The sequence below is a fragment of the Tympanuchus pallidicinctus genome, unplaced genomic scaffold, assembly GCF_026119805.1.
Source record: "Tympanuchus pallidicinctus isolate F22 unplaced genomic scaffold, pur_lepc_1.0 scaffold1, whole genome shotgun sequence".
Classification (NCBI taxonomy): domain Eukaryota; kingdom Metazoa; phylum Chordata; class Aves; order Galliformes; family Phasianidae; genus Tympanuchus; species Tympanuchus pallidicinctus.
This window is the reverse complement of record NW_026294618.1, coordinates 80,320,102-80,343,430: the sequence shown is the minus strand read 5'-3', so window position 1 is coordinate 80,343,430 and position 23,329 is coordinate 80,320,102. Positions and strand designations below refer to the sequence as shown.

At 34.5% G+C, this 23,329-nt stretch overlaps 1 protein-coding gene and 1 long non-coding RNA gene across 2 annotated transcripts in view; one reads left to right on the top strand and one right to left on the bottom strand.

The window, feature by feature from the left end:
• The window catches only part of LOC128086990 (uncharacterized), a 435,001-nt gene that overhangs the window by 186,463 nt on the left and 225,209 nt on the right, over window positions 1-23,329 (top strand). The gene's annotated exons all lie outside the window — the stretch shown is intronic.
• The window catches only part of DNAH8 (dynein axonemal heavy chain 8), a 108,629-nt gene that overhangs the window by 59,805 nt on the left and 25,495 nt on the right, over window positions 1-23,329 (bottom strand). The window contains exons 23-40 of the mRNA XM_052695752.1: window positions 22,128-22,302; window positions 20,674-20,867; window positions 18,968-19,094; window positions 18,203-18,438; window positions 16,694-16,798; window positions 15,313-15,426; window positions 14,676-14,738; window positions 13,044-13,144; window positions 11,604-11,741; window positions 10,202-10,442; window positions 9,333-9,532; window positions 8,847-9,000; window positions 8,573-8,736; window positions 5,285-5,387; window positions 4,566-4,670; window positions 4,109-4,270; window positions 1,983-2,207; window positions 1,180-1,352 (exon numbers count right to left, since the gene is read on the bottom strand). Of these exons, the coding sequence (XP_052551712.1) occupies window positions 1,180-1,352; window positions 1,983-2,207; window positions 4,109-4,270; window positions 4,566-4,670; window positions 5,285-5,387; window positions 8,573-8,736; window positions 8,847-9,000; window positions 9,333-9,532; window positions 10,202-10,442; window positions 11,604-11,741; window positions 13,044-13,144; window positions 14,676-14,738; window positions 15,313-15,426; window positions 16,694-16,798; window positions 18,203-18,438; window positions 18,968-19,094; window positions 20,674-20,867; window positions 22,128-22,302 (2,780 nt within the window). The remainder of the gene's footprint in view (window positions 1-1,179; window positions 1,353-1,982; window positions 2,208-4,108; window positions 4,271-4,565; window positions 4,671-5,284; window positions 5,388-8,572; window positions 8,737-8,846; window positions 9,001-9,332; window positions 9,533-10,201; window positions 10,443-11,603; window positions 11,742-13,043; window positions 13,145-14,675; window positions 14,739-15,312; window positions 15,427-16,693; window positions 16,799-18,202; window positions 18,439-18,967; window positions 19,095-20,673; window positions 20,868-22,127; window positions 22,303-23,329) is intronic.

Here is a 23,329-nt window from a genome sequence, read left to right as displayed (position 1 = left end):
TTCACACAGTTAAGTGTCAGAGTAATACTTGACCAAAATGGAGTGACCAAGTTTCTATACAACTGAGGAGATATCTTCACTGTCAAACCAGTTCTAAATAACTAACATTACTAAGAAGTATTTATTCAGAATTTTTAGTCTATAGAGTTTAATAACTACCTAGTTCCTATGGATTAGATTGAATCATTGTGGTGTTTTACGTCAAATTTGCACTACAAGGTTCTTGATGCTTATTATCTGACTCTGTTAACTAATAAGAACTGTAGGTTTTACTTCTTTGCGTCTATTGGAGCGGAGACAAAGTTGGAGTAGAAATTAAGTTTTTTGTCCAAAAATATTTGATTGCTGAGTGAAGTACAAAATACTGCAGAAATGAACTGAGCTTTCCATATTGTCACAACAGCAGTCCTACCTATACTGGAGAAATAAAGATATTCTAAAAAGCTGTACAGACTCATATTCCACATAAATACCAAAATTAATAATGGTATAATGGAAGTTATTGCAATATATTGAGTGGAATTTTTGGCAAGTAAAGTATCTTTTGGCATATACAGCGTAGTTTCCCATTTGGCCAAAAGTAACACCTCAAAGAAAGGAGTAAATTGAGGAAGAAGCCATGGAACTCTGAAGGGAAAACAAACAAACAAAAAACAAACAAACAAACAAAAACCAAAAACCCAACATGAATCCACACTTGAAACAAAGTTAATGGGTGTTTCCCAGTACTAATAATTGGTTATCTTAGACTTTCAAAGACATCGGGGTAGTAAGGGTACTGCCTGACATCAAAGGTAGCAACAAAATCCTTATAGAATCCTTCATTACAGAGCTTGAAACACGTGATCCAATCTCTCTTTTCAAAATAGAAATTCTGCAAAAATTACACTAGTGTGTAATTACTCAGTTCTGCTAATAGATCTCTTAAGATCATGGAATGATAAAAATGTTGTAAAAATGACTAAGTGTACAAAATAGTGGGAATGTCCTTTACTTCTTATTTTTATTCTTTTTTCTTTTTTTATTTTTTTAAGGATACTGTTAAGCAAATGTAGGAGGAGACTTTTGATTATGACCTAGAACACACAGAGCTTAATTCAGAATATTTCTCCTTGAAGATACTATGTTAAGTAAACACTATATACATAAATGTTTATTACATATAATCTTGTTTCTAACCTGTCTGTAAGAGGTGTTATAACCAGACGTTCAGTGCAACCCAGAAATTCATTTTGGTAAATAAAATCAACATCTGTAATGGATACCAAAACTTGATCGAGATCCTCCTTGAAATAAAATCTAGACTGCTTTAGCCACTCAAAATCAGTTGGCGAACGGATGTGCATTTTTACCTTAAAAAAAAGTAAACATATCTATGTTATGACACTCGTTTTATTATATTTGATAACTGCAATAAAATCCTACTTTGCAAATAATTAGAATAATGAGTGATTTCTTAAGTTAGAATTCCGAAGAAGTGAAGTAAATATAAACCTCACATAATATTTAGAGATGCATTTTAAGCTGACTAACAAATGATCTGATCATTTCAATTGATTGTAATCAAATGAAGCTTAAATTTGGTTGTGCATCTAATCCTCCAAGGGAAATTAGCAAGCCTCATTATGTGAATTCCCCAAACACACAATAACAGAGGGCATGGTGTAGGATTTAATGGAGACATAGAAGATAAAATCTGTATATTCTAGTATGTTCATATCATGAGCAGTAAAAAATATTGAGGAACAGATAGCATTTCTCACAGAATAAATGAACATAAAGAATTTAGCAGACTCTAAGAAATTCAAGCAAATGACAGATCTTAGGATTTTTTTCATTTGTTTTTCTTCTGCATATACCCTTTAGAAAACATAAAGAAAATCCCAGTAGCCTGCTCTCTGAAGGATCAGGAGAGACAAAGAATAAGTTAGATGTTAGGGAAGACAACAATCATTTGTTAGAAATCAAAACCTGCAGTTTACCAGATCATCAAAAATATCACGCTGGTGTACATGTATGGTAATAAGTGTTTCAAACTTTCCCCTGTCGAAGCTGGAAAGATCATGTGTGGTCTGGCTAATCAACATATTCAAAATATCCAGAAATCTCCCATTGGTCGCTTGCATGATTTTTTTGTCCTCTTTAGCATTCCGTAGAGCTTCTTCAGAGTCATGTGTCCACAACATTTGAATTCCCAGTAATCCAACCTACAAATTTAGTGTGTGAATAAATACAAAATAACAACTTGTTCAATACTAATCCTTTGTTAAATGCTTTGAACATAATGTGAAAATAAATTACAGCATCAAGAGTGCTAAATGATCACTAGCTTTCGTTATGATAGTACCTCACCATAATGCTCTGCTTGAGTTAGCTGGCTCTGTTACAGGATTTCAAACTCCTAAGAAAACATTTTTTTGAAGTTGCAAAAAATTATCATAAACTGAGATATACACAAATTAAGCACAACCCTCAGTTTCACTTACAATCCAGTCTAAGTGTACTCCAGCATCAGAAACAAACAGATCTTAAACTGTGGGGAGATATTCTGTTGAAATTTTTTCTCTGGCAGTTCACATCTAATTAAAGAACATTTTTTAAAAAATGTGTTCATTTTCTACTGAACATGGGATGCATTACTATCCTGATCACTGGTTGTCCTCATCAGAGCACTCTGAACTAGAAAGTATTTTTTGTTTCAAATAAATCTGGGACATTGAGTGTGAACTGTAGTCTCAGATTTTGGTTTCCACATATCCATGTAAATGACATTTGATTTCCATGAATCCATTTGATATCCATGACAAAACATGATAGAAGAGAATTCTATCAGTACCTTTCTTTCCCACATTGTTAAATTTATAGAGCACCAAGACCTAACACTTTGACATCCACTTTCTACTTTTTGTCTCCAATATCTAACTAGTTCAAGGCTACAGAGGTTGTGAAGCAGGAAATATCTCCTCATTTTAGAATAACCAGGCTACCAAAAATCAAATTTATTTTAGAATGACAGCTGAGTTAGAGGGGAAAAAACACCTTTGGATGCAACTTTTTCCAAGCTGTCTAAACCAAAAGCATCTGAGACAGTGAAAAGGTAATTCAAAGGAATTAAAAGTATATCAAATACTTTTAAGTATTTTGCCTAATTTCTTCTCTGTCCTATAACAAAGCATTTATTTCTCTGTACCTTACATTTCTTGTCAAAAGACCATTTTCTTCTCTCCTTGCTCCTTCCACCCTGTCCACTACTTTCAACACAATTAATTTGTGCAGTCTTAATAATCCTAACATTTGGTTTGGGAAACAAGATCTTTCCAGGTGAAAATGAAGCCACGTCAAAATGTCTGACATGTGAGCAAAACAGGCAGCACATCATTCTTTTTTTTCTTAAAGTAATATACACCTTAAATTCTGCTAAGATAAAAGCAATTGTCATAAACACAACTTTAAGATAATTCTGTTCAAAATCTAAATGTCTTGACCAATTTTTGAAATCAGGAATGTACTGTCTGGTTTTAATATTTGCATATAAAATAATTATGCCTACTGCTGTATGGATTAATAAATGGCAGGGTCACAATACAGAAAGGCTGAGAAACAGTTCATTATTTGCTAATGAAATTTATTATCAGTCACTAAGATGGAGAAGTCTCTACACAAACTAGAATCTTTGAAGATAGGCTTCTATTAGGTGTGCATTATAATGACAAATACATGAATTATGAAGTCCCATAAATCTTCATAAGATGAGATAACCATAATAATAGCCCTTGCAAAGATAAATTATGAGAGAGAAATCGATCTGCACAATAAATTTTCTTTGCATATCAAAGAGGTTCAATAGCCATCACAGTCAATGTAAGCTCTACTTTGCATTTTCTATGAGAAGACAAAATTATTTTAATGTGGATAACAAGAAAAATATTATGCTATACATTGTGTACCACAATTGAGGTTGCAAAAGCTGCCTGCTACTGGTTAGATTTATACGCTTGTTTTCTCTTTATGAAATTCCTCATATAGACAGTCCATTAGTCTATATGTTGTTTATTTCCCCAACGTGCAGTCTAGACTTCACACACAAAACCATGTTCTGTATTCTCACCTGTGCTGGAAAGTGATTGAGAAAGTTCAGCAAATCATATCCCGTGTCACTAATTTGGTAATACGCTGCCCTAATTATAGAATGCAATGAAATCTGCTGCACACGTAGTAAATTCTGTAACCAAAGCTCTACTGGTCCTTTTGCAATCACTGGAGTGTCCAACTGAAAAATAAATAAAAGGGAGAAAATAAGACATAGTTAACAAATTCCTGTTCAACACTGTTAGTTAAAAGATAGTTACTAAAGATCTTTGCACAAAAATCATAAATTTAAATACTATAAATACTGCAAAAAATTATAACAATTTTATTACATTGATGATTGAAACATTTACTTGTAATTAACAGCAATTCAACTTAATATATATATTGATATGTTGGATAATAGAGTGATTTATCTATTACAAGATTTCTGGGGGGGGAGGGGGAGGAAAGGGAAAGGAATATCAGCAAATTACCAGTATTTTTTCTCCTTCTCTTGATATGACTGCCAGTATGCGATCATAATCCTTTTGGTGAAATTCTACTTCATTTATATTGTCAGATATGGAGAGCAGATGTGCCTGTAAGGATAATTCAAAAGACATTCAAGTTATTCAATAACATTAACATTAAATAACATTAGCATAGAAAAAAAACAAAATTGAAGCTAAGGTGATCCTGTGAAGATTTCTCTGAACTTAGGGATGAACTTCAGGCCATCCAAAGGTAATAAATGTAGAAATATTTGTGTAGGATTTTATCTCGGTTTTTTTTTTGTTATGGTTTTACAGTTTCCACTAGTGATCGAGAAGAACAAAAATCAGTTATTACATTAGATCTACTATCTTATCTCAGCTCTCAGCTACAATGCAGAGTAGCCAGACTGACTTAGCACTATGCTAAGCAACAAGGTCTCTCATGGGGTCCCTTTTATTAAAGGAATCTCCAGCAAATCTTAAAAGGAGACCATATTCTAGTGTTCTGGATTCTGAATATAAATATTTTTAATTAAAAATATCTGTTCCCTATTTTGTTAAAGACTAATTAGCAATAAACAAACAAACAAAAATCTCCAGAATTTGCAAGAAAATGTTAACATTCTAACCTATTAACTATTTTTCCACATTTGAATTTCCTTTTTCTTCTAAGCAGCAAAAAAAAAAAAAAAAAAAAAAAAAAATCATTTGCATTGTACCTGAATTGTATGAGAATCACTTGCTTGTCCAAGAATTTCAAGAAGGACAGGATCAGAAACAAAAAAGAATCTAGGAAACAGTAGCCTCTTCTTCTCTAAGTATCTTTAAAATTGAACAAGACTCCCATTAGAATCTTTCACTTTATATTCCCCCCCCCCCCCTTACATAGAACCGAAACATAAATACTTCATTTTCTATAATTTAATTCAAAAAAGAAGGCTTGGGTTCACACCAAAGTAGATCTCATTTCAGAACATTTTAAAAAGTTTTTAAAATAGAAAATACTTGTTAAAAAGAGTAACAAATTGAAATATTTTTCACAATAATAGAAAAGTACACACACCAAGAATGTTTGCTCACTAGCTTTCTCACTGGCAACAGTACTTTCTAAATATATTCTAGATCATATCATCATTATAGATCATAATCACTTAATGCAAATGTCCTTTACTCAGCACCTGGCCTGATATCTGCTGATAGATCTCACCTGCCCCAAAGGGGGAAATGGATCCTACCCAAAAGCTGGCAAAGCTTGTTGAGAAGGGCTAAACTAAATTTGAAGGGGGAATGGGATAAAACCAGGCCTGGTAGAGATGAGCCTGGAGGAACAATGACAAGACTGGGGATGAGGTTCAGCTAAAGCACATCTACACCAATGCACACAGCATGGGCAACATGGAGAAGCTGTAAGATACTGCGCAGCAGCAAACTATGACTTAGTTGCTGCTACAGAAACATGGTGGGATGGATCCCATGACTGCAATGGATGACTATAAGCTCTTTAGAAGTGAAAGACAAGGAAGGAGGGGTGGTGGTGAGACTCTCTATGCTAGAGAGTGTTTTGATGTTGTTGAACTTGAGGCTGGGAAGATAAAGTTGAATCTCTATCGGTTAGGATCAGGGGGACAGCCAACAAGACAGACATTCTGGTGGGGTTTATTATAGACCACCCAACGGGATGAAGAGACAGATGAGATGTTCTACAAGCAGCTGTCAGAGGTTGCTCAATCACTAGCCCTTGTTCTCATGGGTGACTTCAGCTTCCCTGATATAAAATGGAAATTCAATACAGTGCAGAAGAAGGAGTCTGAAAAGTTTCTAGAGTGTATGGAAGATAACTTCCCAATACAGCTGGTAAGAGAGCCTGTCAGAGGAGGTGCCCCTCTAAACTGCTGTTCACAAACAGAAAGGCTGGTGGGAGATGTGAGAGTCGGGAGCTGTTTTGGACAGTGACCATGAAATGGTAGTTCTCTATTCTTGGTGAAGTCAGGAGGGGGTGCAACGAAACTGCTACCATGGACTTCCAGAAGGCAGACTTTGAACTGTTTAGGACATTAGTAGGAATCGTCCCTTGGGATTTGCTCTTTTTCCCCAAGAAAGACTGGCCACTCCTCAAGAAGGAAGTCTTTAAGGTGCAGAAGCAAGCTATACTCCTGTGCTGCAATAAGAGCCCTTGGAGAAGATGATCTGTGTGGATGAACAGGAAGCTTTTCCTGAAGCTCCAAGAGAAAAAGAGAATACACTTCCTGTGGAAAAAGGGACAGGCCTCTTCAGGAGAGTACAAAGTTGTTAGGGATGTGCTCAGAGAAAATCAGAAATGGAAAACCCCAGTTTGAACTCAGGCTGGCCACTGGGGTGAAAGGGAACAAAAAAAGAAAAAGCTGAGGTTCTCAATGACTTCTTTAAATCTGTCTTTAAAAGTCAGACCAGTTATCCTCAGGATATTCTACCCCTTGACCTGGAAGTCTTGGATGAGGAGCAAAATAAATGCCCCACAATTCAGGTGAAAATAGAGACCTGCTACTCCACCTATACTGCCATAAGTCCACCGGGTCAGATGGATGCATGAAGGAGATGGTGGAGGCGATAGCCACTCTGCTTTCAATCATCTATTTACACTCCTGGTCAACTGGAGAGATCCCAGAGGACTGAAGGCTTGCCAGTGTGACTCCCATCTACAAGAATAGTCATACAGAGGACCCAGGGAACTATAGGCCAATCAGCTTGACCTCAGTGCCAGGAAAAGTTATAGAGCAGATCATTTTTAGGGAGATACACAACATGTGTGGGACAACAAGGGGATAAGGCCTTGCCAGGACGGGTTCATGAAAGGCAGGTCCTGCTCCACTAACCTGATCTCCTTCTATGATCTAGTGACCTGCTTGGTGGATGAAGGAAAGGCTGTTGACTAATCTACCTAGACTTCTGCAAAGCTTTTGACACTGTCTCCCAAAGTAATCTCCCAGAGAAGCTGGCACCTCATGCTTAGACAGATAAACTCTTTGCTGAGCCAAGAACTGGCTGGATGGCTGGACCGAAAGAGTTGCAGTGAATGGAGTTAAATCCAGCTGGCAACCAGTCAAGAGCAGTATTCCCCAGGGGTTGGTACTTGGGCCTGTTCTGTTCAATATCTTTACTGATAGCCTGGATGAGGGCATTGAGAGCACTCTCAGTGAGTCTGCAGATCACACCAAACTGATAGGAACTGTCAATCTACTTGGGATAGGAAAACTCTACAGAGGGTCTAGTTAGGCTGGATAGCTGGGTTAAAGCCAGTGGAATGAAGTTCAAGAAGACCAAGCGCTAGGTCCTGCACCATGCTATAGTGCATGCAACCCCATGCAATGCCACAGGCTTGGGACAGAGTGGCTGGAAGACTGTGTAAAGGAAACAGATCTGGGGGTATTGGTTGACTCTCAACTGAACATAAACAAGCAGTGTACCCAGGTTGCTAAGAAGGACAATGGGATCCTGGCTTGTATCAGAAATAGTGCAGTCAGCAGGAGCAGGGAAGTGTGTACCCTGTGTACTCAGCAGTCGTGGGGCTGCATCTCAAGTACTCTGTTCAGTTTTGAATCCCCTACTACAAGAAAGACACCGAGGCACTGGAGCACGTTCAGAGAAGGGCAACAAAGCTGGTGAGGGGTCTGAAGCACAGTTCTTAAGAGGAACAGCTGAGGGAACTGGGATTGTTCAGTCTGGAGGAGTCTCAAGGGAGATCTTATTGCTCTCTGCAACTACCTGAAGGGAGATTGCATTGACATAAGGCTTCCTTGGAACTAACAGTAGGACTAGAGAAAATGGCCTCAAGTTGTGCCATGGATATTCAGGTTGAACGTTAGGAAACACTTCTTCCCTGAAAGAGTGATCAGGCACTGGAACAGACTGCCCACGGAGGTGGTGGAGTCGCAGACTCTGGAGATGTTCACAAAACCATTTAGACGTTTTACTGCCGAACATACATATATATATATATGTATATATACGTATAATCAAAGAATTCATACCCTGTAAGTGACTTCTGACATAATTCCAGTTGTTCATGTAAGTGAGGCAGAAGTTGCTCCATAGTCTCATCTCCAACACAGCAGGAAATTACATTTGAATTTTCATGAGCACGTTGCATTATTCTTACCCATGACTTATCAATATTCTGAAAACGCTTTGCTTCCTATATACACCAAAAAAAAAAAAAAAAAAAAGTGCTTTCATAGCATCCTCCGTTGGAAATTAGTACACAGAAGGCTATTAATAAGTAATAGGCAAACATTACAAGTTTACCTGTGGTAACTGTTTTGCAATATCTCCTCCTACAAAAACTGCTTCAAGATAAACCCAGAGATTTTGTACAACCAACCATTCTTCAATTATGTCTGTAGAGCCACTTAGTTTAGAAATCCAACTCTGAATATCCTTTTTAAATGGTGCATTGTATCTGGAATAAAGGAAGAAAGACAGAGAAATTTAATTCTCAAGAAAGCTACTGTTAAACAGGAAGCTAAAATATGATGGCTAAGAGAGAACTGAGAGAACTTATAGAGCAAGACAAAGTCCCTAACAACTTTATAATACTCAAGTATATTGAGATAATAAGTTGCTACTAATATATCAATGTCTGCCAGTAGAGGAAGTTTTTAAATCAGAAATTTTAATTTTTATTCTTTTTTTTTTTCATTAACAAATAACATTCAATTCAAATTTACTGTTGATTTATTCTAATAAGAGTACAGTTATTGAAAACACCATGCAAAATCATTTTAAAAGTACCTATTGCTCAGTAAAGAGCCAAGAATCATTAAACTGTCCTCCATCAAAGTTATGATTTCTGCTGATTCAGATCCCCTTAGCAGTAACTCTCCTCTTCCTTTGAATGGTGAAAAGCTCAGAAATTGGTTTCCCCAGATATCAGCTGTTTGAGATAGCTTGGCTTCTATATCCTTTTCCTTTGTAGCAGAAATACATATATCCTGGACAGAAAAAAAGAGTTTTTAAAAATGAAACTGTTCCAAATGTTGATCTTCTAACGATGGTCTATTTAAAATCAGTGTATGAAATTTTGTAAGATAATATGGCTGTATCACAAATGCAGAAATCACTGTACTAATTTTGCTGAAATCTCTCTGAAATGAAGTATATGGAAAAATGAAAAATATTCCATTGGAAATGTATTATATCCCATTTCTGTGGCTTCATATTTTGTTATTTCTGCATCATAAGATTTCTGAATCATCATTTCCATATGGTTTTGAGTAATGACATAGATATATTTGTTATCAACTCTTACTCTTGTCTCATTTCAATTTATAGAATTACAGCATCTCTCAGATGGAAAGAATCTCTGGAGATCATCAAATCCAATATCCCATTCAAATCAGAATTGAATTTAAAATTAAGCAGATCAACCTGTAATGCTAGAAAATCAGGACAAGGAAGAAGAGATTATCTACAAATATGTGTCCAAAGATTCCAGTTCCCATTTCTGCTTTTCTTCATACAAATGAGATTTCTAAACACAGTATTGATTTAAACCAGTGTGGTCTGCTTGACAGACAAGACCCTTAACATGTAAAAAATATTTTTAAAAGTTAGGTGAACATAATAACATCAAATGAAGTGCTAAAAAGGCATTTACCTACCTCAATGTCATCTTTATTTTGAAGAATCGGGGCTTCCATGATGTTTCGAAGGCAAAATGAATCAGATTCTACATCAAATTGATGTCCTGTTGTTTCAGCTATACGGTTCCAGTGCCTTGGCTTCATTGCTTTGTCAGTCATCAATTCCAACAAAGGACACGATTCGCTAAAATCATCAATTTTTTTCTTTAGATCTAAAAATGCTTGCCAGGTTTGGAGTCCTTTAGGTAATCGACGGCACCTGCAATTGAGTTAAGTTGGTGCAGTAGTAAATGGCCTTTTATAGATATAGAAAATCTTAAAAACATTCTAAAAACAGATAGGAGATGTAAATTAGTTGCCATCCAAGTCAACATTTTCTATGTAAAACCATCAAATTAGTCACCTTTTTAGAAAAAAACTTGCGTAAATATCCTCCCTAACAATAATATTTAACATTTTTTTTTACCAAGTAAATAGAAATATTTCAGTTTGCATTAAAACATTAGTCCATTAACTGCTTTTCCTTACAAATGTTTATTAATTTAAAAAAAAAATTGTTAACTTCATATATGTAAATCTTGCAGTTTTAACTTCATATATGTAAATCTTGCAGAAATCAGTAATACACAATGCATATTATCGCATCACTTTGGAGATAAATACACAATTTAGAAATACATGATAACATTATCTTCTCATACTGGTTAGAGGTCCTTAATAAGGTTAGAAAACATTCTGAAGCAATCTAACAAAATAAAATACTTCTGAAGGAATGTAATAAAACAAAGTTAACTTTCATCCTAGAAGCTGGTATGGTTCCCTGCTTTGGATTTAAGATGAAAATGATGTTGATAATGCACCAATGTTTCCGCTGTTGCTGAGAAGTGCTTACACTAAATCAAGGACTTTTCAGCTTCTTATGCTGATGAGGAAGCAGAACAATAAAACTCTGGGGAATTGGCTAGTGCTGGGCAGCTACTGCTTACGAACCAACTAGGCATTGGTCAGTGGGTGGTGAGTAACTGTGTTGTGAATCATTTGTTCTGAATATTCTTTTATTATTATTACCACTATTCCTTCATTTTCTGTCCTGTTAAACCATCTTTATTTCCGCCCTTAGGTTTTACCTTTTTTTTTTTCTCCCAATTCTTTCTCTAATCCCACTATGGGGTGTGAGTGGATGGCTGCGTGATGCTTAGCTGCCTGATGGGTTAAACCACAACATCTGTTATCAAAACCACAGGTAAAAGGCTGGCTAAATGAAACTACAGCATTATCCTGCTCTCCTTGGCAAGCCTCATCACTTTAAGATAAACCTTATTTGTGTAAGTTTTATGTGTAAATATAGCAAAGAACTTTTCTGAAGTCACCTGAATATTAATGCATTTAGCATAAGTTACAGTTCATGTTATGATCACACCTGTTCTGAAAATCCAGAAGCTCAGCATTAATTTTTTCAATATCTACGTCTGTCCAAAGTATCTCATAATAACCATTTATGCTGTTTATTACAGTATCATACAATCCATACAGTTTCTGAAGAAAGGCTAACTCCTTTCTGGAAAAAAAAAAAAATCATATTAAAAAAAAATAAATCTATTTGGATATTTATCAGTACTTAAAATACATAGCATCTCTACATAGTATCTCTATTATTACCAACATGTGAGATAGATCAAATGGATTACATTTTTTTTATCCAGAAAATAACAGTTCATTAATAAAAGCCACATGCACAAAAAGTAGACTATACTGAATACCTATTTTTCACACCAAACTTCTATAGGGGAGGTTTTGCTTTGGTTTTGTTCAAAACAACTCCAGTTCACCCAAAACATGCGAGCATCCCCCCATAGTCAGCATCAACAGCCTCACCTCAAGTACTGTATGCAGTTCTGGGATATAAATATAAGAACATAAAACTAATAGAATGTCTCCAAAGGAGGTCAACAATGATGAAGAAAGTTCAAGAGGGCATGACCTATGAGGAGTGGCTGAAGATACTTGCAGAGGGGTGACGTCATTGCTGTCTGCAACTTCCTCAAGATAAGGTACACAGAGCAAAGCACTAATCTCTTTTCTCTATTGACTGGTGATAGGATGTAAGGGAACAGCTTAAACCTGAGTCAGGGCAAGTTCAGGTTGAATATAAGGAAAACGTTCTTTACTGAGAGGGTGGCCAAGAACTGGAACAAGCTCCCCAGGAAAGGATCAATGTACTAAAGCCTGTTGGTATTCAACAGACATAGGGACAATGCTCTTAGACATACGGTTTAACCTTTATGGTTCTCCGTGCAGAGTCTGGAGAAGGGCTCTGATCCTCCTGGGTTGCTTTCAAATATAGATATTTTATGATTCTACCCACCTTGAGCTGGCACTGTTGGGCAAAGCAGAGTGTGCCATGGCAAGTGGTGACAATTACTCAATTTACTTCAGAAGCACTCTCTGAATCTGAACTAAAATGGTAATGCAAAAACAGCCAGAAAGGGTCAGATCCCCATTTGTATGAATCATCATCAATCACTAAAATGGCTGGTGCAGAACCATTAGTATTTGATTTTCGTTAGTACAGCTGCTCAAAAAATTTAGACTTCATAAACCTCTAATGATATAAAATCACATATGATTACACACTGACTTTTCCTTGTCTCTTTCTTCTTGTTACTATTTTGTAAGTATAATATTAAATATATATCCATATATGTGGGTATATTTTTAGGACATGGCATTCTGCTTCTTTAGTATGATACCTCCAAAATAATCTCGTGTGGTTCTGCCACCGTAATATATAAATAAAGTTACCCTCTGCCTTTCTAATATAACTAATACACACCTAACACAGCTGTATTTCAATAGTTACCTGACTTTATGCAAAACTTCATAGTCTGTGACAGGCAATCCAAACAACTGTTCTCCAGAAGAGTATGTGATAAACTTTCTCCAAAGTTCATCAAAATTACTCTGAATAAATTAGGATTCATACAGGCAAAGTTAAAAAAAATACTTTACATTTTAAATTATCTAATAAGAAATCATTAGAGTTCTAAACTTGTCTTTAAAAACTTCTATTAGAAGCATATTTAAATGTCTGAAAAATAATTTTCACAGAAAATTTTTAAATGATTCTCATGTAAAGCAATGCTCAAATCCATATATTGAATTCAGTTAGTGAAAATATATGAGAGTGACTCTGAAAGTAATGCCTCGTATTTTGTTATGCTGGGCCACAAAGTCAGAGGCAGATGTTGGTGGTATGGCAGTAGAGGTTGAACCATTCCACCAATTCGTTGCCATGTGACAAATGCCTTTGTGTCAGAATGCCCCTCTGCTGCCATCTGACATGGAGGCGCATATGCAGAAAAGGTGTGTGGCTGAATTCCTCCATATGGAAAAAATGGCACCCATTAACATTCACTGATGCTTGCTGATTGTTTATGGAGACCAAACAGTGGATGTGACCACAAGACAGCAGGCGATACCTTTCAGTAGTGGCAACACTACAGAGACAAAGGTCATCTCCCCTGGTCTAGATTTGTGCAAGCATGGAATGCAGACTCATAGGAGTGACCCATATGTACATGAGAAGCAATAATTTGAAGAAATATTTTACAAAAATTGGATGTGAAATTAATTCCTCATCCTCCAGACAGAAAAAAAAAATTGTATTAGTTGATAAATTGTTCAGTATGGATAAAAACATTGGAGAATGCCAACACAATTATTTTCAGGAAAAGTATAACTGCTTTCTAAAGTATTGGACCAACATGGGAAAGTGGAAAGAAGAATGATTTTAGTAATAAGTAGTACAAAGCATTCTTTTAGCAAAATAAACGTATCTAAAAACAATGTATCTGAAAAGCAAATTAATTTGAAGTCTCTCCATTTTCTGTTTATATTAGAGACATGTTGGGATTCAAGTACATTTTTCTACTTTGTCAGTGCTTTTCAAGAACGTTGAGTTCATTTTTGCAGAATCACATACAATATGTGACTGAGAAAAGTCCTACAGAAAAAAAATAATCAATTTATTACTATTTGCAAAAAAAAGTTATAAACTAAAACTGAATAAAGTCAACTGGAGATCCATGATCTAAGGCTGATAACAAGCAAAAATCAAGCTGAAAGGGAAATATCTAATGGAAGATGTGATGTTTACAGGAGGAGGAAAATACTGTCTCATGTGGCTGATGTGTAACTTGCCTTCTTCTCAGCCATGATACTTGTTTTTTGTTGTTGTTGTTTTTTAAACACTGCTTCAAGTAAATAATTTCTGCTCATGAAACATGAAGCGTGGAGCAAGTCTGCACATAAACCAATCAACTACTCTACATTAAGGAACACAGTGCCTGAAAAAATTATAGCTAACAGCATTCTACATAGAGTATTAGTGAAGACTGCAATCTTTTGTAAATGTATCTTCCTAAACTTACTTTGAAAAGGAACACTGGATCTAATTTTAATTCTTTCAAAAATTAATTGCATAGTTGCTTACCTGAAAGATCTGTAGCCTATTACTAGCTTCCTGAGGTGGAATATTTGGAACCATAGGGCCTTCCTTTTAAACAATCAATAAACAGAAACTGAATTTTAATTTCCAAAGTGACTGAAGTCCAAACTACATAATCAATTGACAGTCAAGTTCCAATCAACTTATGTCTGTTGGTGATGTAATACTTACAATGATAAATCTAATTAAAGATAATATTCACCCATTGGCTTAACTGAATTGATAGTACTAGACTCTCATATTCTCATTTTTTTTAAAATTAAACAAAACAAAATCAGTGAGTGGGCCAACAATATCTTCTTGTGGTATACAGCAACAACATCATAATGTGGTACAATAAAAGATATTATAACGTGCCGCAATTCCTAAACTCATTTCTAAATATGTATCTCAAGGAAAGAATCCCCACCAGAATTGTTTTCAGCTGTAGAGCTGTTTGTGTTGCTGTTACTCCAGACTGAAAACACTGACCTAAAACAATGCCTTTTTAGGAACCATGACATTAGTAACTCAACCATACATTCAGTAGCTCAACAGAATAATACTCTGATGTCTACATGATGTGAACAAAAAATACTGAAAAACTAAGTACAAACTGTACCAAAAAGTTCAAGTTAGTTACCGTTTCATATGATGTTTCAAAGTTTGATACATCCTCCCGAAAAACTGCAACTGATTCTAGTAAATTGCTTTTAAATTTGGGCTGAACTCGAGTCAATTCATTTTGAATTCTGATCTGACAGACAAAAGGTTAATAAAGAACACTGTTAAAAGAAAAAAAGGAACAGGTATCCGGAGCTACATATAAACAAAAAATCATAAACAAAATTATTAAACTCCTAAGCTACTGAAATGAATTATTTGCAGCTAAACAGGTATTGTTTTTCTTTACAGTGCTACATGATCTATTTTTTTAGATAAAAAGTAGAAACAAATAAATTTTCCCTTCATTTATAAATAAACATATTTCATTATGAAGAAGGGTGAGAAGGGAACAAAAGGGTACTTCCTTCCTTCCAAAAAACTCTCTAAACCCAAAATATTACATTCTTCTTCTTCAATGATGGTTCAGAATTTTCTTTAACAACTTCCAGTACCTAAAGGAGGCCTACGAGAAAGATGGAGAGGGACTCTTTATCAGAGAGTGTAATGATAGGACAAGAGGCTAGTTTTAGATTAGATATTATGAAGAAATTTTTTACTCAGATGGAGGTGAGGCACTGGAATAAGTTGCCTAGAGAAGTTATGGATGCCCCATTCCTGGAAATGTTGTTGAAGGTGAAATTGGATGGGGTTTTGAGCAATCTAGTCTAGTGGAAAGTGTCCCTGCCAACAGGAAGGGAGTTGCAAATAGAGGATCTTTAAGATCCTTTCCAATGCAAAACATTTTTTTTATTATTTGTTCAAAAGCTTGAGAGAAATAATCAAGAACTGCATGAAATGGAAATGAAAAAAATACCACTTGACTTCTTGAGTCCTTTCTAGAATTATTAATATGTGTGACAAGATGTTTATTGCAATAAAATGTTTATATATTTCCACGTAAAAAAATTTACATTTCAGGACAACATCCAATGCACATTGAGCTTTGATGGATATAAGTCTGTCCTAAACAATAAAGGTAAGTGTGAAATTCCCATCATTTAAGGGAAAGGGCAGTGACAAAGTATGCACTTATTAAACTCTTGTAACCTAAATCTTCCTGATCAGACCTAAGAATGAAGCAAAAACATGAATTAAAACAGCGGGACAAATGAAGAAAAGTAATAAATTTCTTATTTTCTTGCAGCTTTTAAACCTCTACCTATGAGCTGTAATAATATTTAAATAGTAAAGAGCTGCTTTATAAAATAAAATTAGAAAATGAAGATCATATTCAATGGTATAGATAGACACTAGTATGCAACTGAGACAAGGAGTGAGAAAACAGGATGGAGTTACAATTGGTCCCACACCACCTTTTATACTCTGAAAAACACAGAAACATACTTTTATACACTTACAGCTTTAGCTTGTAATTTATTAAAAGAATATCTGAGTGTATCAACTCCTTCTGCTTCCTCTTTTGTAACCTCAATTTCAAACGTGTTTAAAATGGCATAGGCTTCCTAAATTTAAAACAAACAAACAAAACTTAGTAACGATCCATTTTTAACTCATTTGCAGAAACAAAGTTTCCATGTGTTATGTATATCTCAAATAAAATCTCATCATATAACTTAAGCATAAAATATTGATTTTTTTCTTTTAAAATAAGGTTAGAGAATGAATAAGAATGAGGTCAAAACAGTAAAAAAGAATATATTTCTTTAATATAAAAAGCTTGTAAGTGATGAAATATCAGGAAAATACACAAAAGAAATTGAATCTTATATAAGAGAATTTATTATCTCGATGTTTTCTGTATTCTAGAACCTCAATTTTAATTGATTTTAATGATTTTTTTTCTGAACACTGAATAATTATCCACACTAAAATAGTTAGTTATGAAATATTTTGCCATTTATAAAATCTTTATTGCTGTATTTTTCAAACTATCAAATGCTTGTACGTGTATCATTACATAATGAACCTGTATTTTTTTCACTTTTGCAACTTATTTGCATTCAGGTAGTTTGAATACCCTCTTCTATTACTCTCTACAAACAAGACACAAATTATTAAAAAATGTGAGTTTTCTTATATAGTTTTCTTAAATAGTGCTGACCTCATTTTCTCTTGTATATTTTATTTAATACCTAGGCATTTAATGATCACGTCTGTATCTTTAGCCTGAAAAGTATCCTGCAGACACTCAGCCTAAGAGAATATTCAGAACACACTTTTCTTTCTTAAAAGCTATCAAAAAAGACAGAAATCCACTAAAAGTCCTTTCTGGTATCATGTAAATAGATGACTTTCAGAATGAAAATGTTGGTATTCAACAGTAAAATTTCTTCTGCAAAAGTTGGATGACAATGTGAAAAAACATGTTACATTAAATTGATTGCTTCTGAGTATAATAAAAAAAAATTCCAAGTATATATAAAGCTTAATGAGCTTCTTCTATTGAGTGATATCAGGAAAACCTGAAGAATGCTGACAATTTCTGACAGCATGCAGTGATGTGTGACTTCATAAATGTATTCTGGGTGTATTTGATGGTGTTATATGATCAAAATCTTTGCTTATAGATATAGAAGTATTAGGAAGAGGATTAAATCTAATGAAAGCATACAGAAAAAGGGACATTAATGTTATCTTCTCCTCGTGTTTTCATCTGTTTATTAAACATACATATTTAAATTGTAATTTAATAGAGAATGTTTTTCTTGTTCTGTATTTATACTGGATCAAGCAATGTATATTATTTTGATTCATAGTTTTTAATAAAAATAGCAATAAATATTATTTTGTTTTTTATCTTCTGCCCAAATCCTACGTGACAGTAACCTTGTTTTGTTCTGTTTATTTTATGACTCCTACTATATAATGCTGTATTAATAAAAACAAAAAATTAAAAGTCATCTTACTTCAATAGGTCCCAGAGTCATATCCATTTCTATTTTATTATCACGTATGATAGATAAAGCTTCCATTGCAAGCCTGACATCATCTAGGTCATTCAGAGGTCGAGACAATTTCTTTAAATATGTGGTGATGAATGATGTCATGTCTGTCATTTTCTTTTTATATTCCTCATTTAAATAACGGCAAAGGAGTAACTTCCAGGCTTTGGCTTCAGCAGATAAAGCTATTTTCAATGGTCCTGATTTAGAAACAAAAGCAAACAAACAAAAAAACCACACAACACATATAGTTCTGTAGCGCAATTATGTCAGCAGAAGAATGTCAGCAGAAGTGCAATCCAATTACTGTATTTTAACAGTTTCTGGTATACTCAAATACATTTCTGTTTTTGTATGGTATATCCATAAAACACAAAGGCAAGCTTATATAATAGAACACACAAAGATGAATGAAAAAGAAAAATGTCTGCTTATAAGTTTAAATTCTTAGTGATTATATTTAATTAATATATATTACCCAAGCATATGAAGATGAGTGATATTTAAATGGCTTTTATCCGCATTCTAAATGGTATCTTGGGATTTCAGTACTGGGATTTGGAATACTTGACAAGTAAAACTGCAAGGCATCTTGCAGCAATATGAAAATAAAACTCCTTTGTAATTTCTATTCATATCTGTAAACGTTTTATTTCAAAGAATAAACCAATTAACATGACTATTTTTTTTTATTACCACAGTATGTACAAAGAAAAGAAAATATCATACCTGTGTGCAATTCAATCGGACCAAGAAGAAGAGTGGGTTTCAAATCTTCCATCTCTTGCTCAAACATAGCATAATGAAGTATTTCTTCTCTAATTTCAGTCAGAGATGGACAACTGGCCAAAAATTGCTATGTGAAGGTTTAAAAAAAAAAAAAAAAGTGAGTCTTATTCAGGAATTATTGAAAATTTATATTAATACCACATTAATACTACATTTGAATTTAGCCTTCCATTCACTTACTAGATTACTAATATGCACGGGATTATGCATGAAAATATATTCAATTATCTGTCAATAATTCTCAATCTTATTGACAAATTCCAATCAAATTTAACAGAGAAATAGACATCCAAAACACATTGGTTGACTATTTGTGAAAACAGATGATCTTAACAGAGATTAAAAAAAGAGCACATGCCTGCACATACATAAAAGTTGCACCATCAGTGTAATGTAAAACAACCACAGTAAAACAAATTTTGTAAGCAGCTCCATGTGCAGAAGAAGTCAAGAGTACAAAGGTTCTGTCATTCTGAAAAGCTGCATTTTGAAACTGTTACTCAAAAGCTGCATTCAATATGTCTATATTTCATGGGTAAGCAATAAACACTATAAGATGCTTCATACTTCTTTTGTCTCAGAATACCTACACAGGCTGAAGAAAGGAGGGGCATGTGTGCACAAACACTAAACACCCAATTATTGAGGCTTCTTTTGTAACAATATTCTTTTCTTTAGCATTATCTAGGTCAAAAGTTACAATATTTGTCTAGACTTAAAATTCAATTAGACTAACAGTACAATTCTTGCGTCTGCATATAATGCATATTTCTTAGTACAAGCCACACCGTGCCAGCCAAGAGACCAGTACTCAACCAGTAAACAAGGTGATGTAATACTCACTGATCTATCTACAAACAATGCAACATACAGAATATTTCTATTAAATAGAAAACTGAATTAAAATGAGGTTAAATAAAGGAGACATGGCAGACAACTTTCTTCTACTGAATTTTAATTAAAATGCTGTTGTAGATGTGTTGTAATGTGAACATTCTGAAGTAGAATTCCCAAAAACTTAAAATTACTAGAAACAATATTTTTCTTTCTGTAGTAGGTGCTACATGTTTCTACCACTTCTGAGGATTCAACTTAGAGAAGTCACCCTCTTAACAACAACCAGGATTCTATAATTCAAACAAGGAAGGGAATAGAGAGTTATCTGCTGAATAGAGACTGTAAAAGGAAGAACAGTGAATAAAAATAAGCATTCAGCTCAAAATAAGAGCCTTAAATACTTTCCATACAGAAAAAAGAACAGGTAATCAGTACTGAAGCTGTAACAAGCTCTATGAGTTGTTGCATATATCATGCAAGACTAGAGTTTTCTTATGGGGCCCTAAATCCAGAGCCATACAAAGAAAAAGTTAACAAACTAAAAAATTAAGACCACTTTATCAGCACCTATAAAGGCATAGAAACAGAAAAACCCTGCCCTCAACCTAACAGTAGGTAGTGTGCAATCCCTTCTGCTTAGGAAATATACTATCACTCCTACCACTATTAAAATCGAAAAAGAATTTGAGCTGTTAGCTTTCTTTTCTATGCTCTTTTCCTTCATATTTCTTTTTCTTAATGTTTTCTAGTTTTAAATTATGAAAAGATGATTAATGAACAGTCCTGCAGGAGATTAACATTAAACTCACCTGAATTTTGGCATCTCTATCTTCTGTCCAAAGCACTTTATATTTCTGAAAATCCTGCAGAGTTTCACTAGCTATTTCTCTTAAAGAATTCATAGAAGAAGAGAGGAGCACAACTAATTTAGAAACATCTTCACTTTCAGCAACACCTGAGTAAAAATTTCGTAGTTTTCTTTTCATCCCATCTTCAGCTCTTTCTGCAAAATAAAATGTAAATGTAAAAGTTGTTAAAAGTCCAGTTAGTGACAGTTTTCCTCTAAACAGCAACTACGCTGTTCAGTAAGGCTAAACAACCTTCTCTACATAACTGCTTAATATATAGGTACCAGGTCAGGTGCTAGTTCAGGTCAGGCTCTATAGAGTTAGGCCATATTCAGCCTGGAGTTAATGTTTCCAAACAGAAAGAAAAGAGTCGTCTATACTCACAACTATAATTTTACTTTGTCTAGTTTAATTGCAACTAGAACATGACAAGGTCCAGTAAATATTATGTGCTTTTTCCTTTTAAATTCATAGAGTGTTTTAAATTATTTAAACCCCTTAAAATACTGTAAATTTCTAAAACTGCAAGAAATCTCAATAAATAGCTTTTTGTTAGGCTCCAGAGATTTAAAAAAAAAAAAAAACACAAACCAAGAAAGAAACACAAACATAAAACTTTGCCAATTTACAACTTTTATGAGTGCAAAAATAAAGTTTGTGTTTTGAGTCTGCACTTATCTGTTGGTATCTAAGTCTTTTCAGTCTTAACTGAAAGGTTTAAACACTGATAGCTGCTGCTCCAGTTACACTGTTCATGCTGAAACAGGAGCTCTGTCTCCTTTAAGATTTAAAAGTAAACTCACATAGAAGGAAAATAAAATGCAATCTATTGTGTCCCTAAATATTCAATGAACTTTTGATACAATCAGAATTATTTTAGACATTGACAGTAGTGAGATCTAATTAACCCTTTCTGTCATACCAAGTGCCTGAGCATTTTGAAGCAGATTTAGCAGAATGTTGGAGGAAAACTCACTCTTCCTGATGCTCACACTGTTTAACCAAAGCATTTTATTTTACCATGAAGACCATCACAGGGATCTGGGCACCAGAAACAATGTCTCAGACTGGCTCATCCACACCAACACACTCCCTTAGATCTCCTTGACCAAACAATAATATAATCTATCATTCTTGCATTCCTTTCTCACTGACCATTGCTGATGAATGGCTTGATGGTGATGAAAATGATTACTTGCTAATGTTGTATTTTGACAAAGAAAAGGGCTGTATCATGAGGACTGTCTTCTGCCACTTCTGTTTTTCCAGCAATTTTAAAGTCTCAATACTGGACTATCAGGAAGAAAAAATTTCCTAGATGTTCACAATTTTCCAAAGGAATCATAACAAGAATATGGCATTTTCATTAGAATTCAAACTTGAATTAATTAGAAAATCAAAATAAATCAACTTACTTTCCTCCTTTTTGGCTGTTTTTCCTACTCTTGATGTAGACAATAATCCGGTTTTTAAATTAGATTTTAGCAAATGCTTCTGTCCCCACTGAGAAACTCCACGACTTACATCCAGAATCAGCTGAATCATACGATTGATGGCTTGCTGCATATCATCTAAACTGGGAACCATAACCTATTCAAAACAGTTGGAACACTGTTGGAAAAAAATGCAACTGACTGTCATTCTTTAAGATCTCAGCTTTACTTCATCCACAGTGAATTGTGGAACATGCCCCAGAAGAGGATCCAGAAAATGTAACTCTTGGAGTATGTCTGCCTCAGAATTGCCTCTCAAGAAACGAAACACACTGTACTGATCTGCCACCTATTTGTAGAGCTACACTGCAGCAGACAAACTGTCATCCAAGTATCAGTAGCTTTTGTTTTGTTTTTACAATTCCTAAAACGTTTTTATAATCTGCAATATACATTACAAGGTTTTTTCCCCTGCAACCTAGAATTCTAAAGCATTAGAAACATCAGACCAAGATCTTCCTCTCTGTTTCTCTTAACCTCTAGATCCTAAGTTCTGTGAGAGAGAATTTTAAGAGGGTTGGTCATAAACGTGCATATGGGTGCTCATCTTAAAGAATATTTAAAACTATATAACCTCTCCTTCTAAGTGCTTTCATATATATGTTTTCATGCCATACAACTTAAGGAAAACAACAATCACCTATATCACAGCGACAAAGGTTCTACTTGAATAAGTACTGATCTATTTTTTTTCTCCCAAGAGCAGTATTGCTTCAAAAACTATAAAAAGCACAGTAAATACAAAATGCATTAGCCCTAATCTCAACTTACATTTTCACAATGGATTTTGTATCCAGAATTCCCAAAGCCAAACAGGTAGAGAACTTATTCAGTGACAGAGTAAAACAAGAATTCTTGATCCAGAGCAACTAGCAAACAGAACAGACTCAAAACACCGGCTCTAGTGTGCCATCCTCCAGACTGTATAAATAATAGCACGCTCCCTGGCATAGTTTGAGATGATGTAAAATAGCACTCCCTCTCAAAAAAATACCAAACACAAAATAAATAGTCAGGCACAGTTTGGAATATAAATTATGATAGCTGCTAAGACAGTTTAAATACAATCTCCTAGATTCAGGCGTAAAAGCATTTGTAACTGTAAATAGAAGCCATTTCAGGTC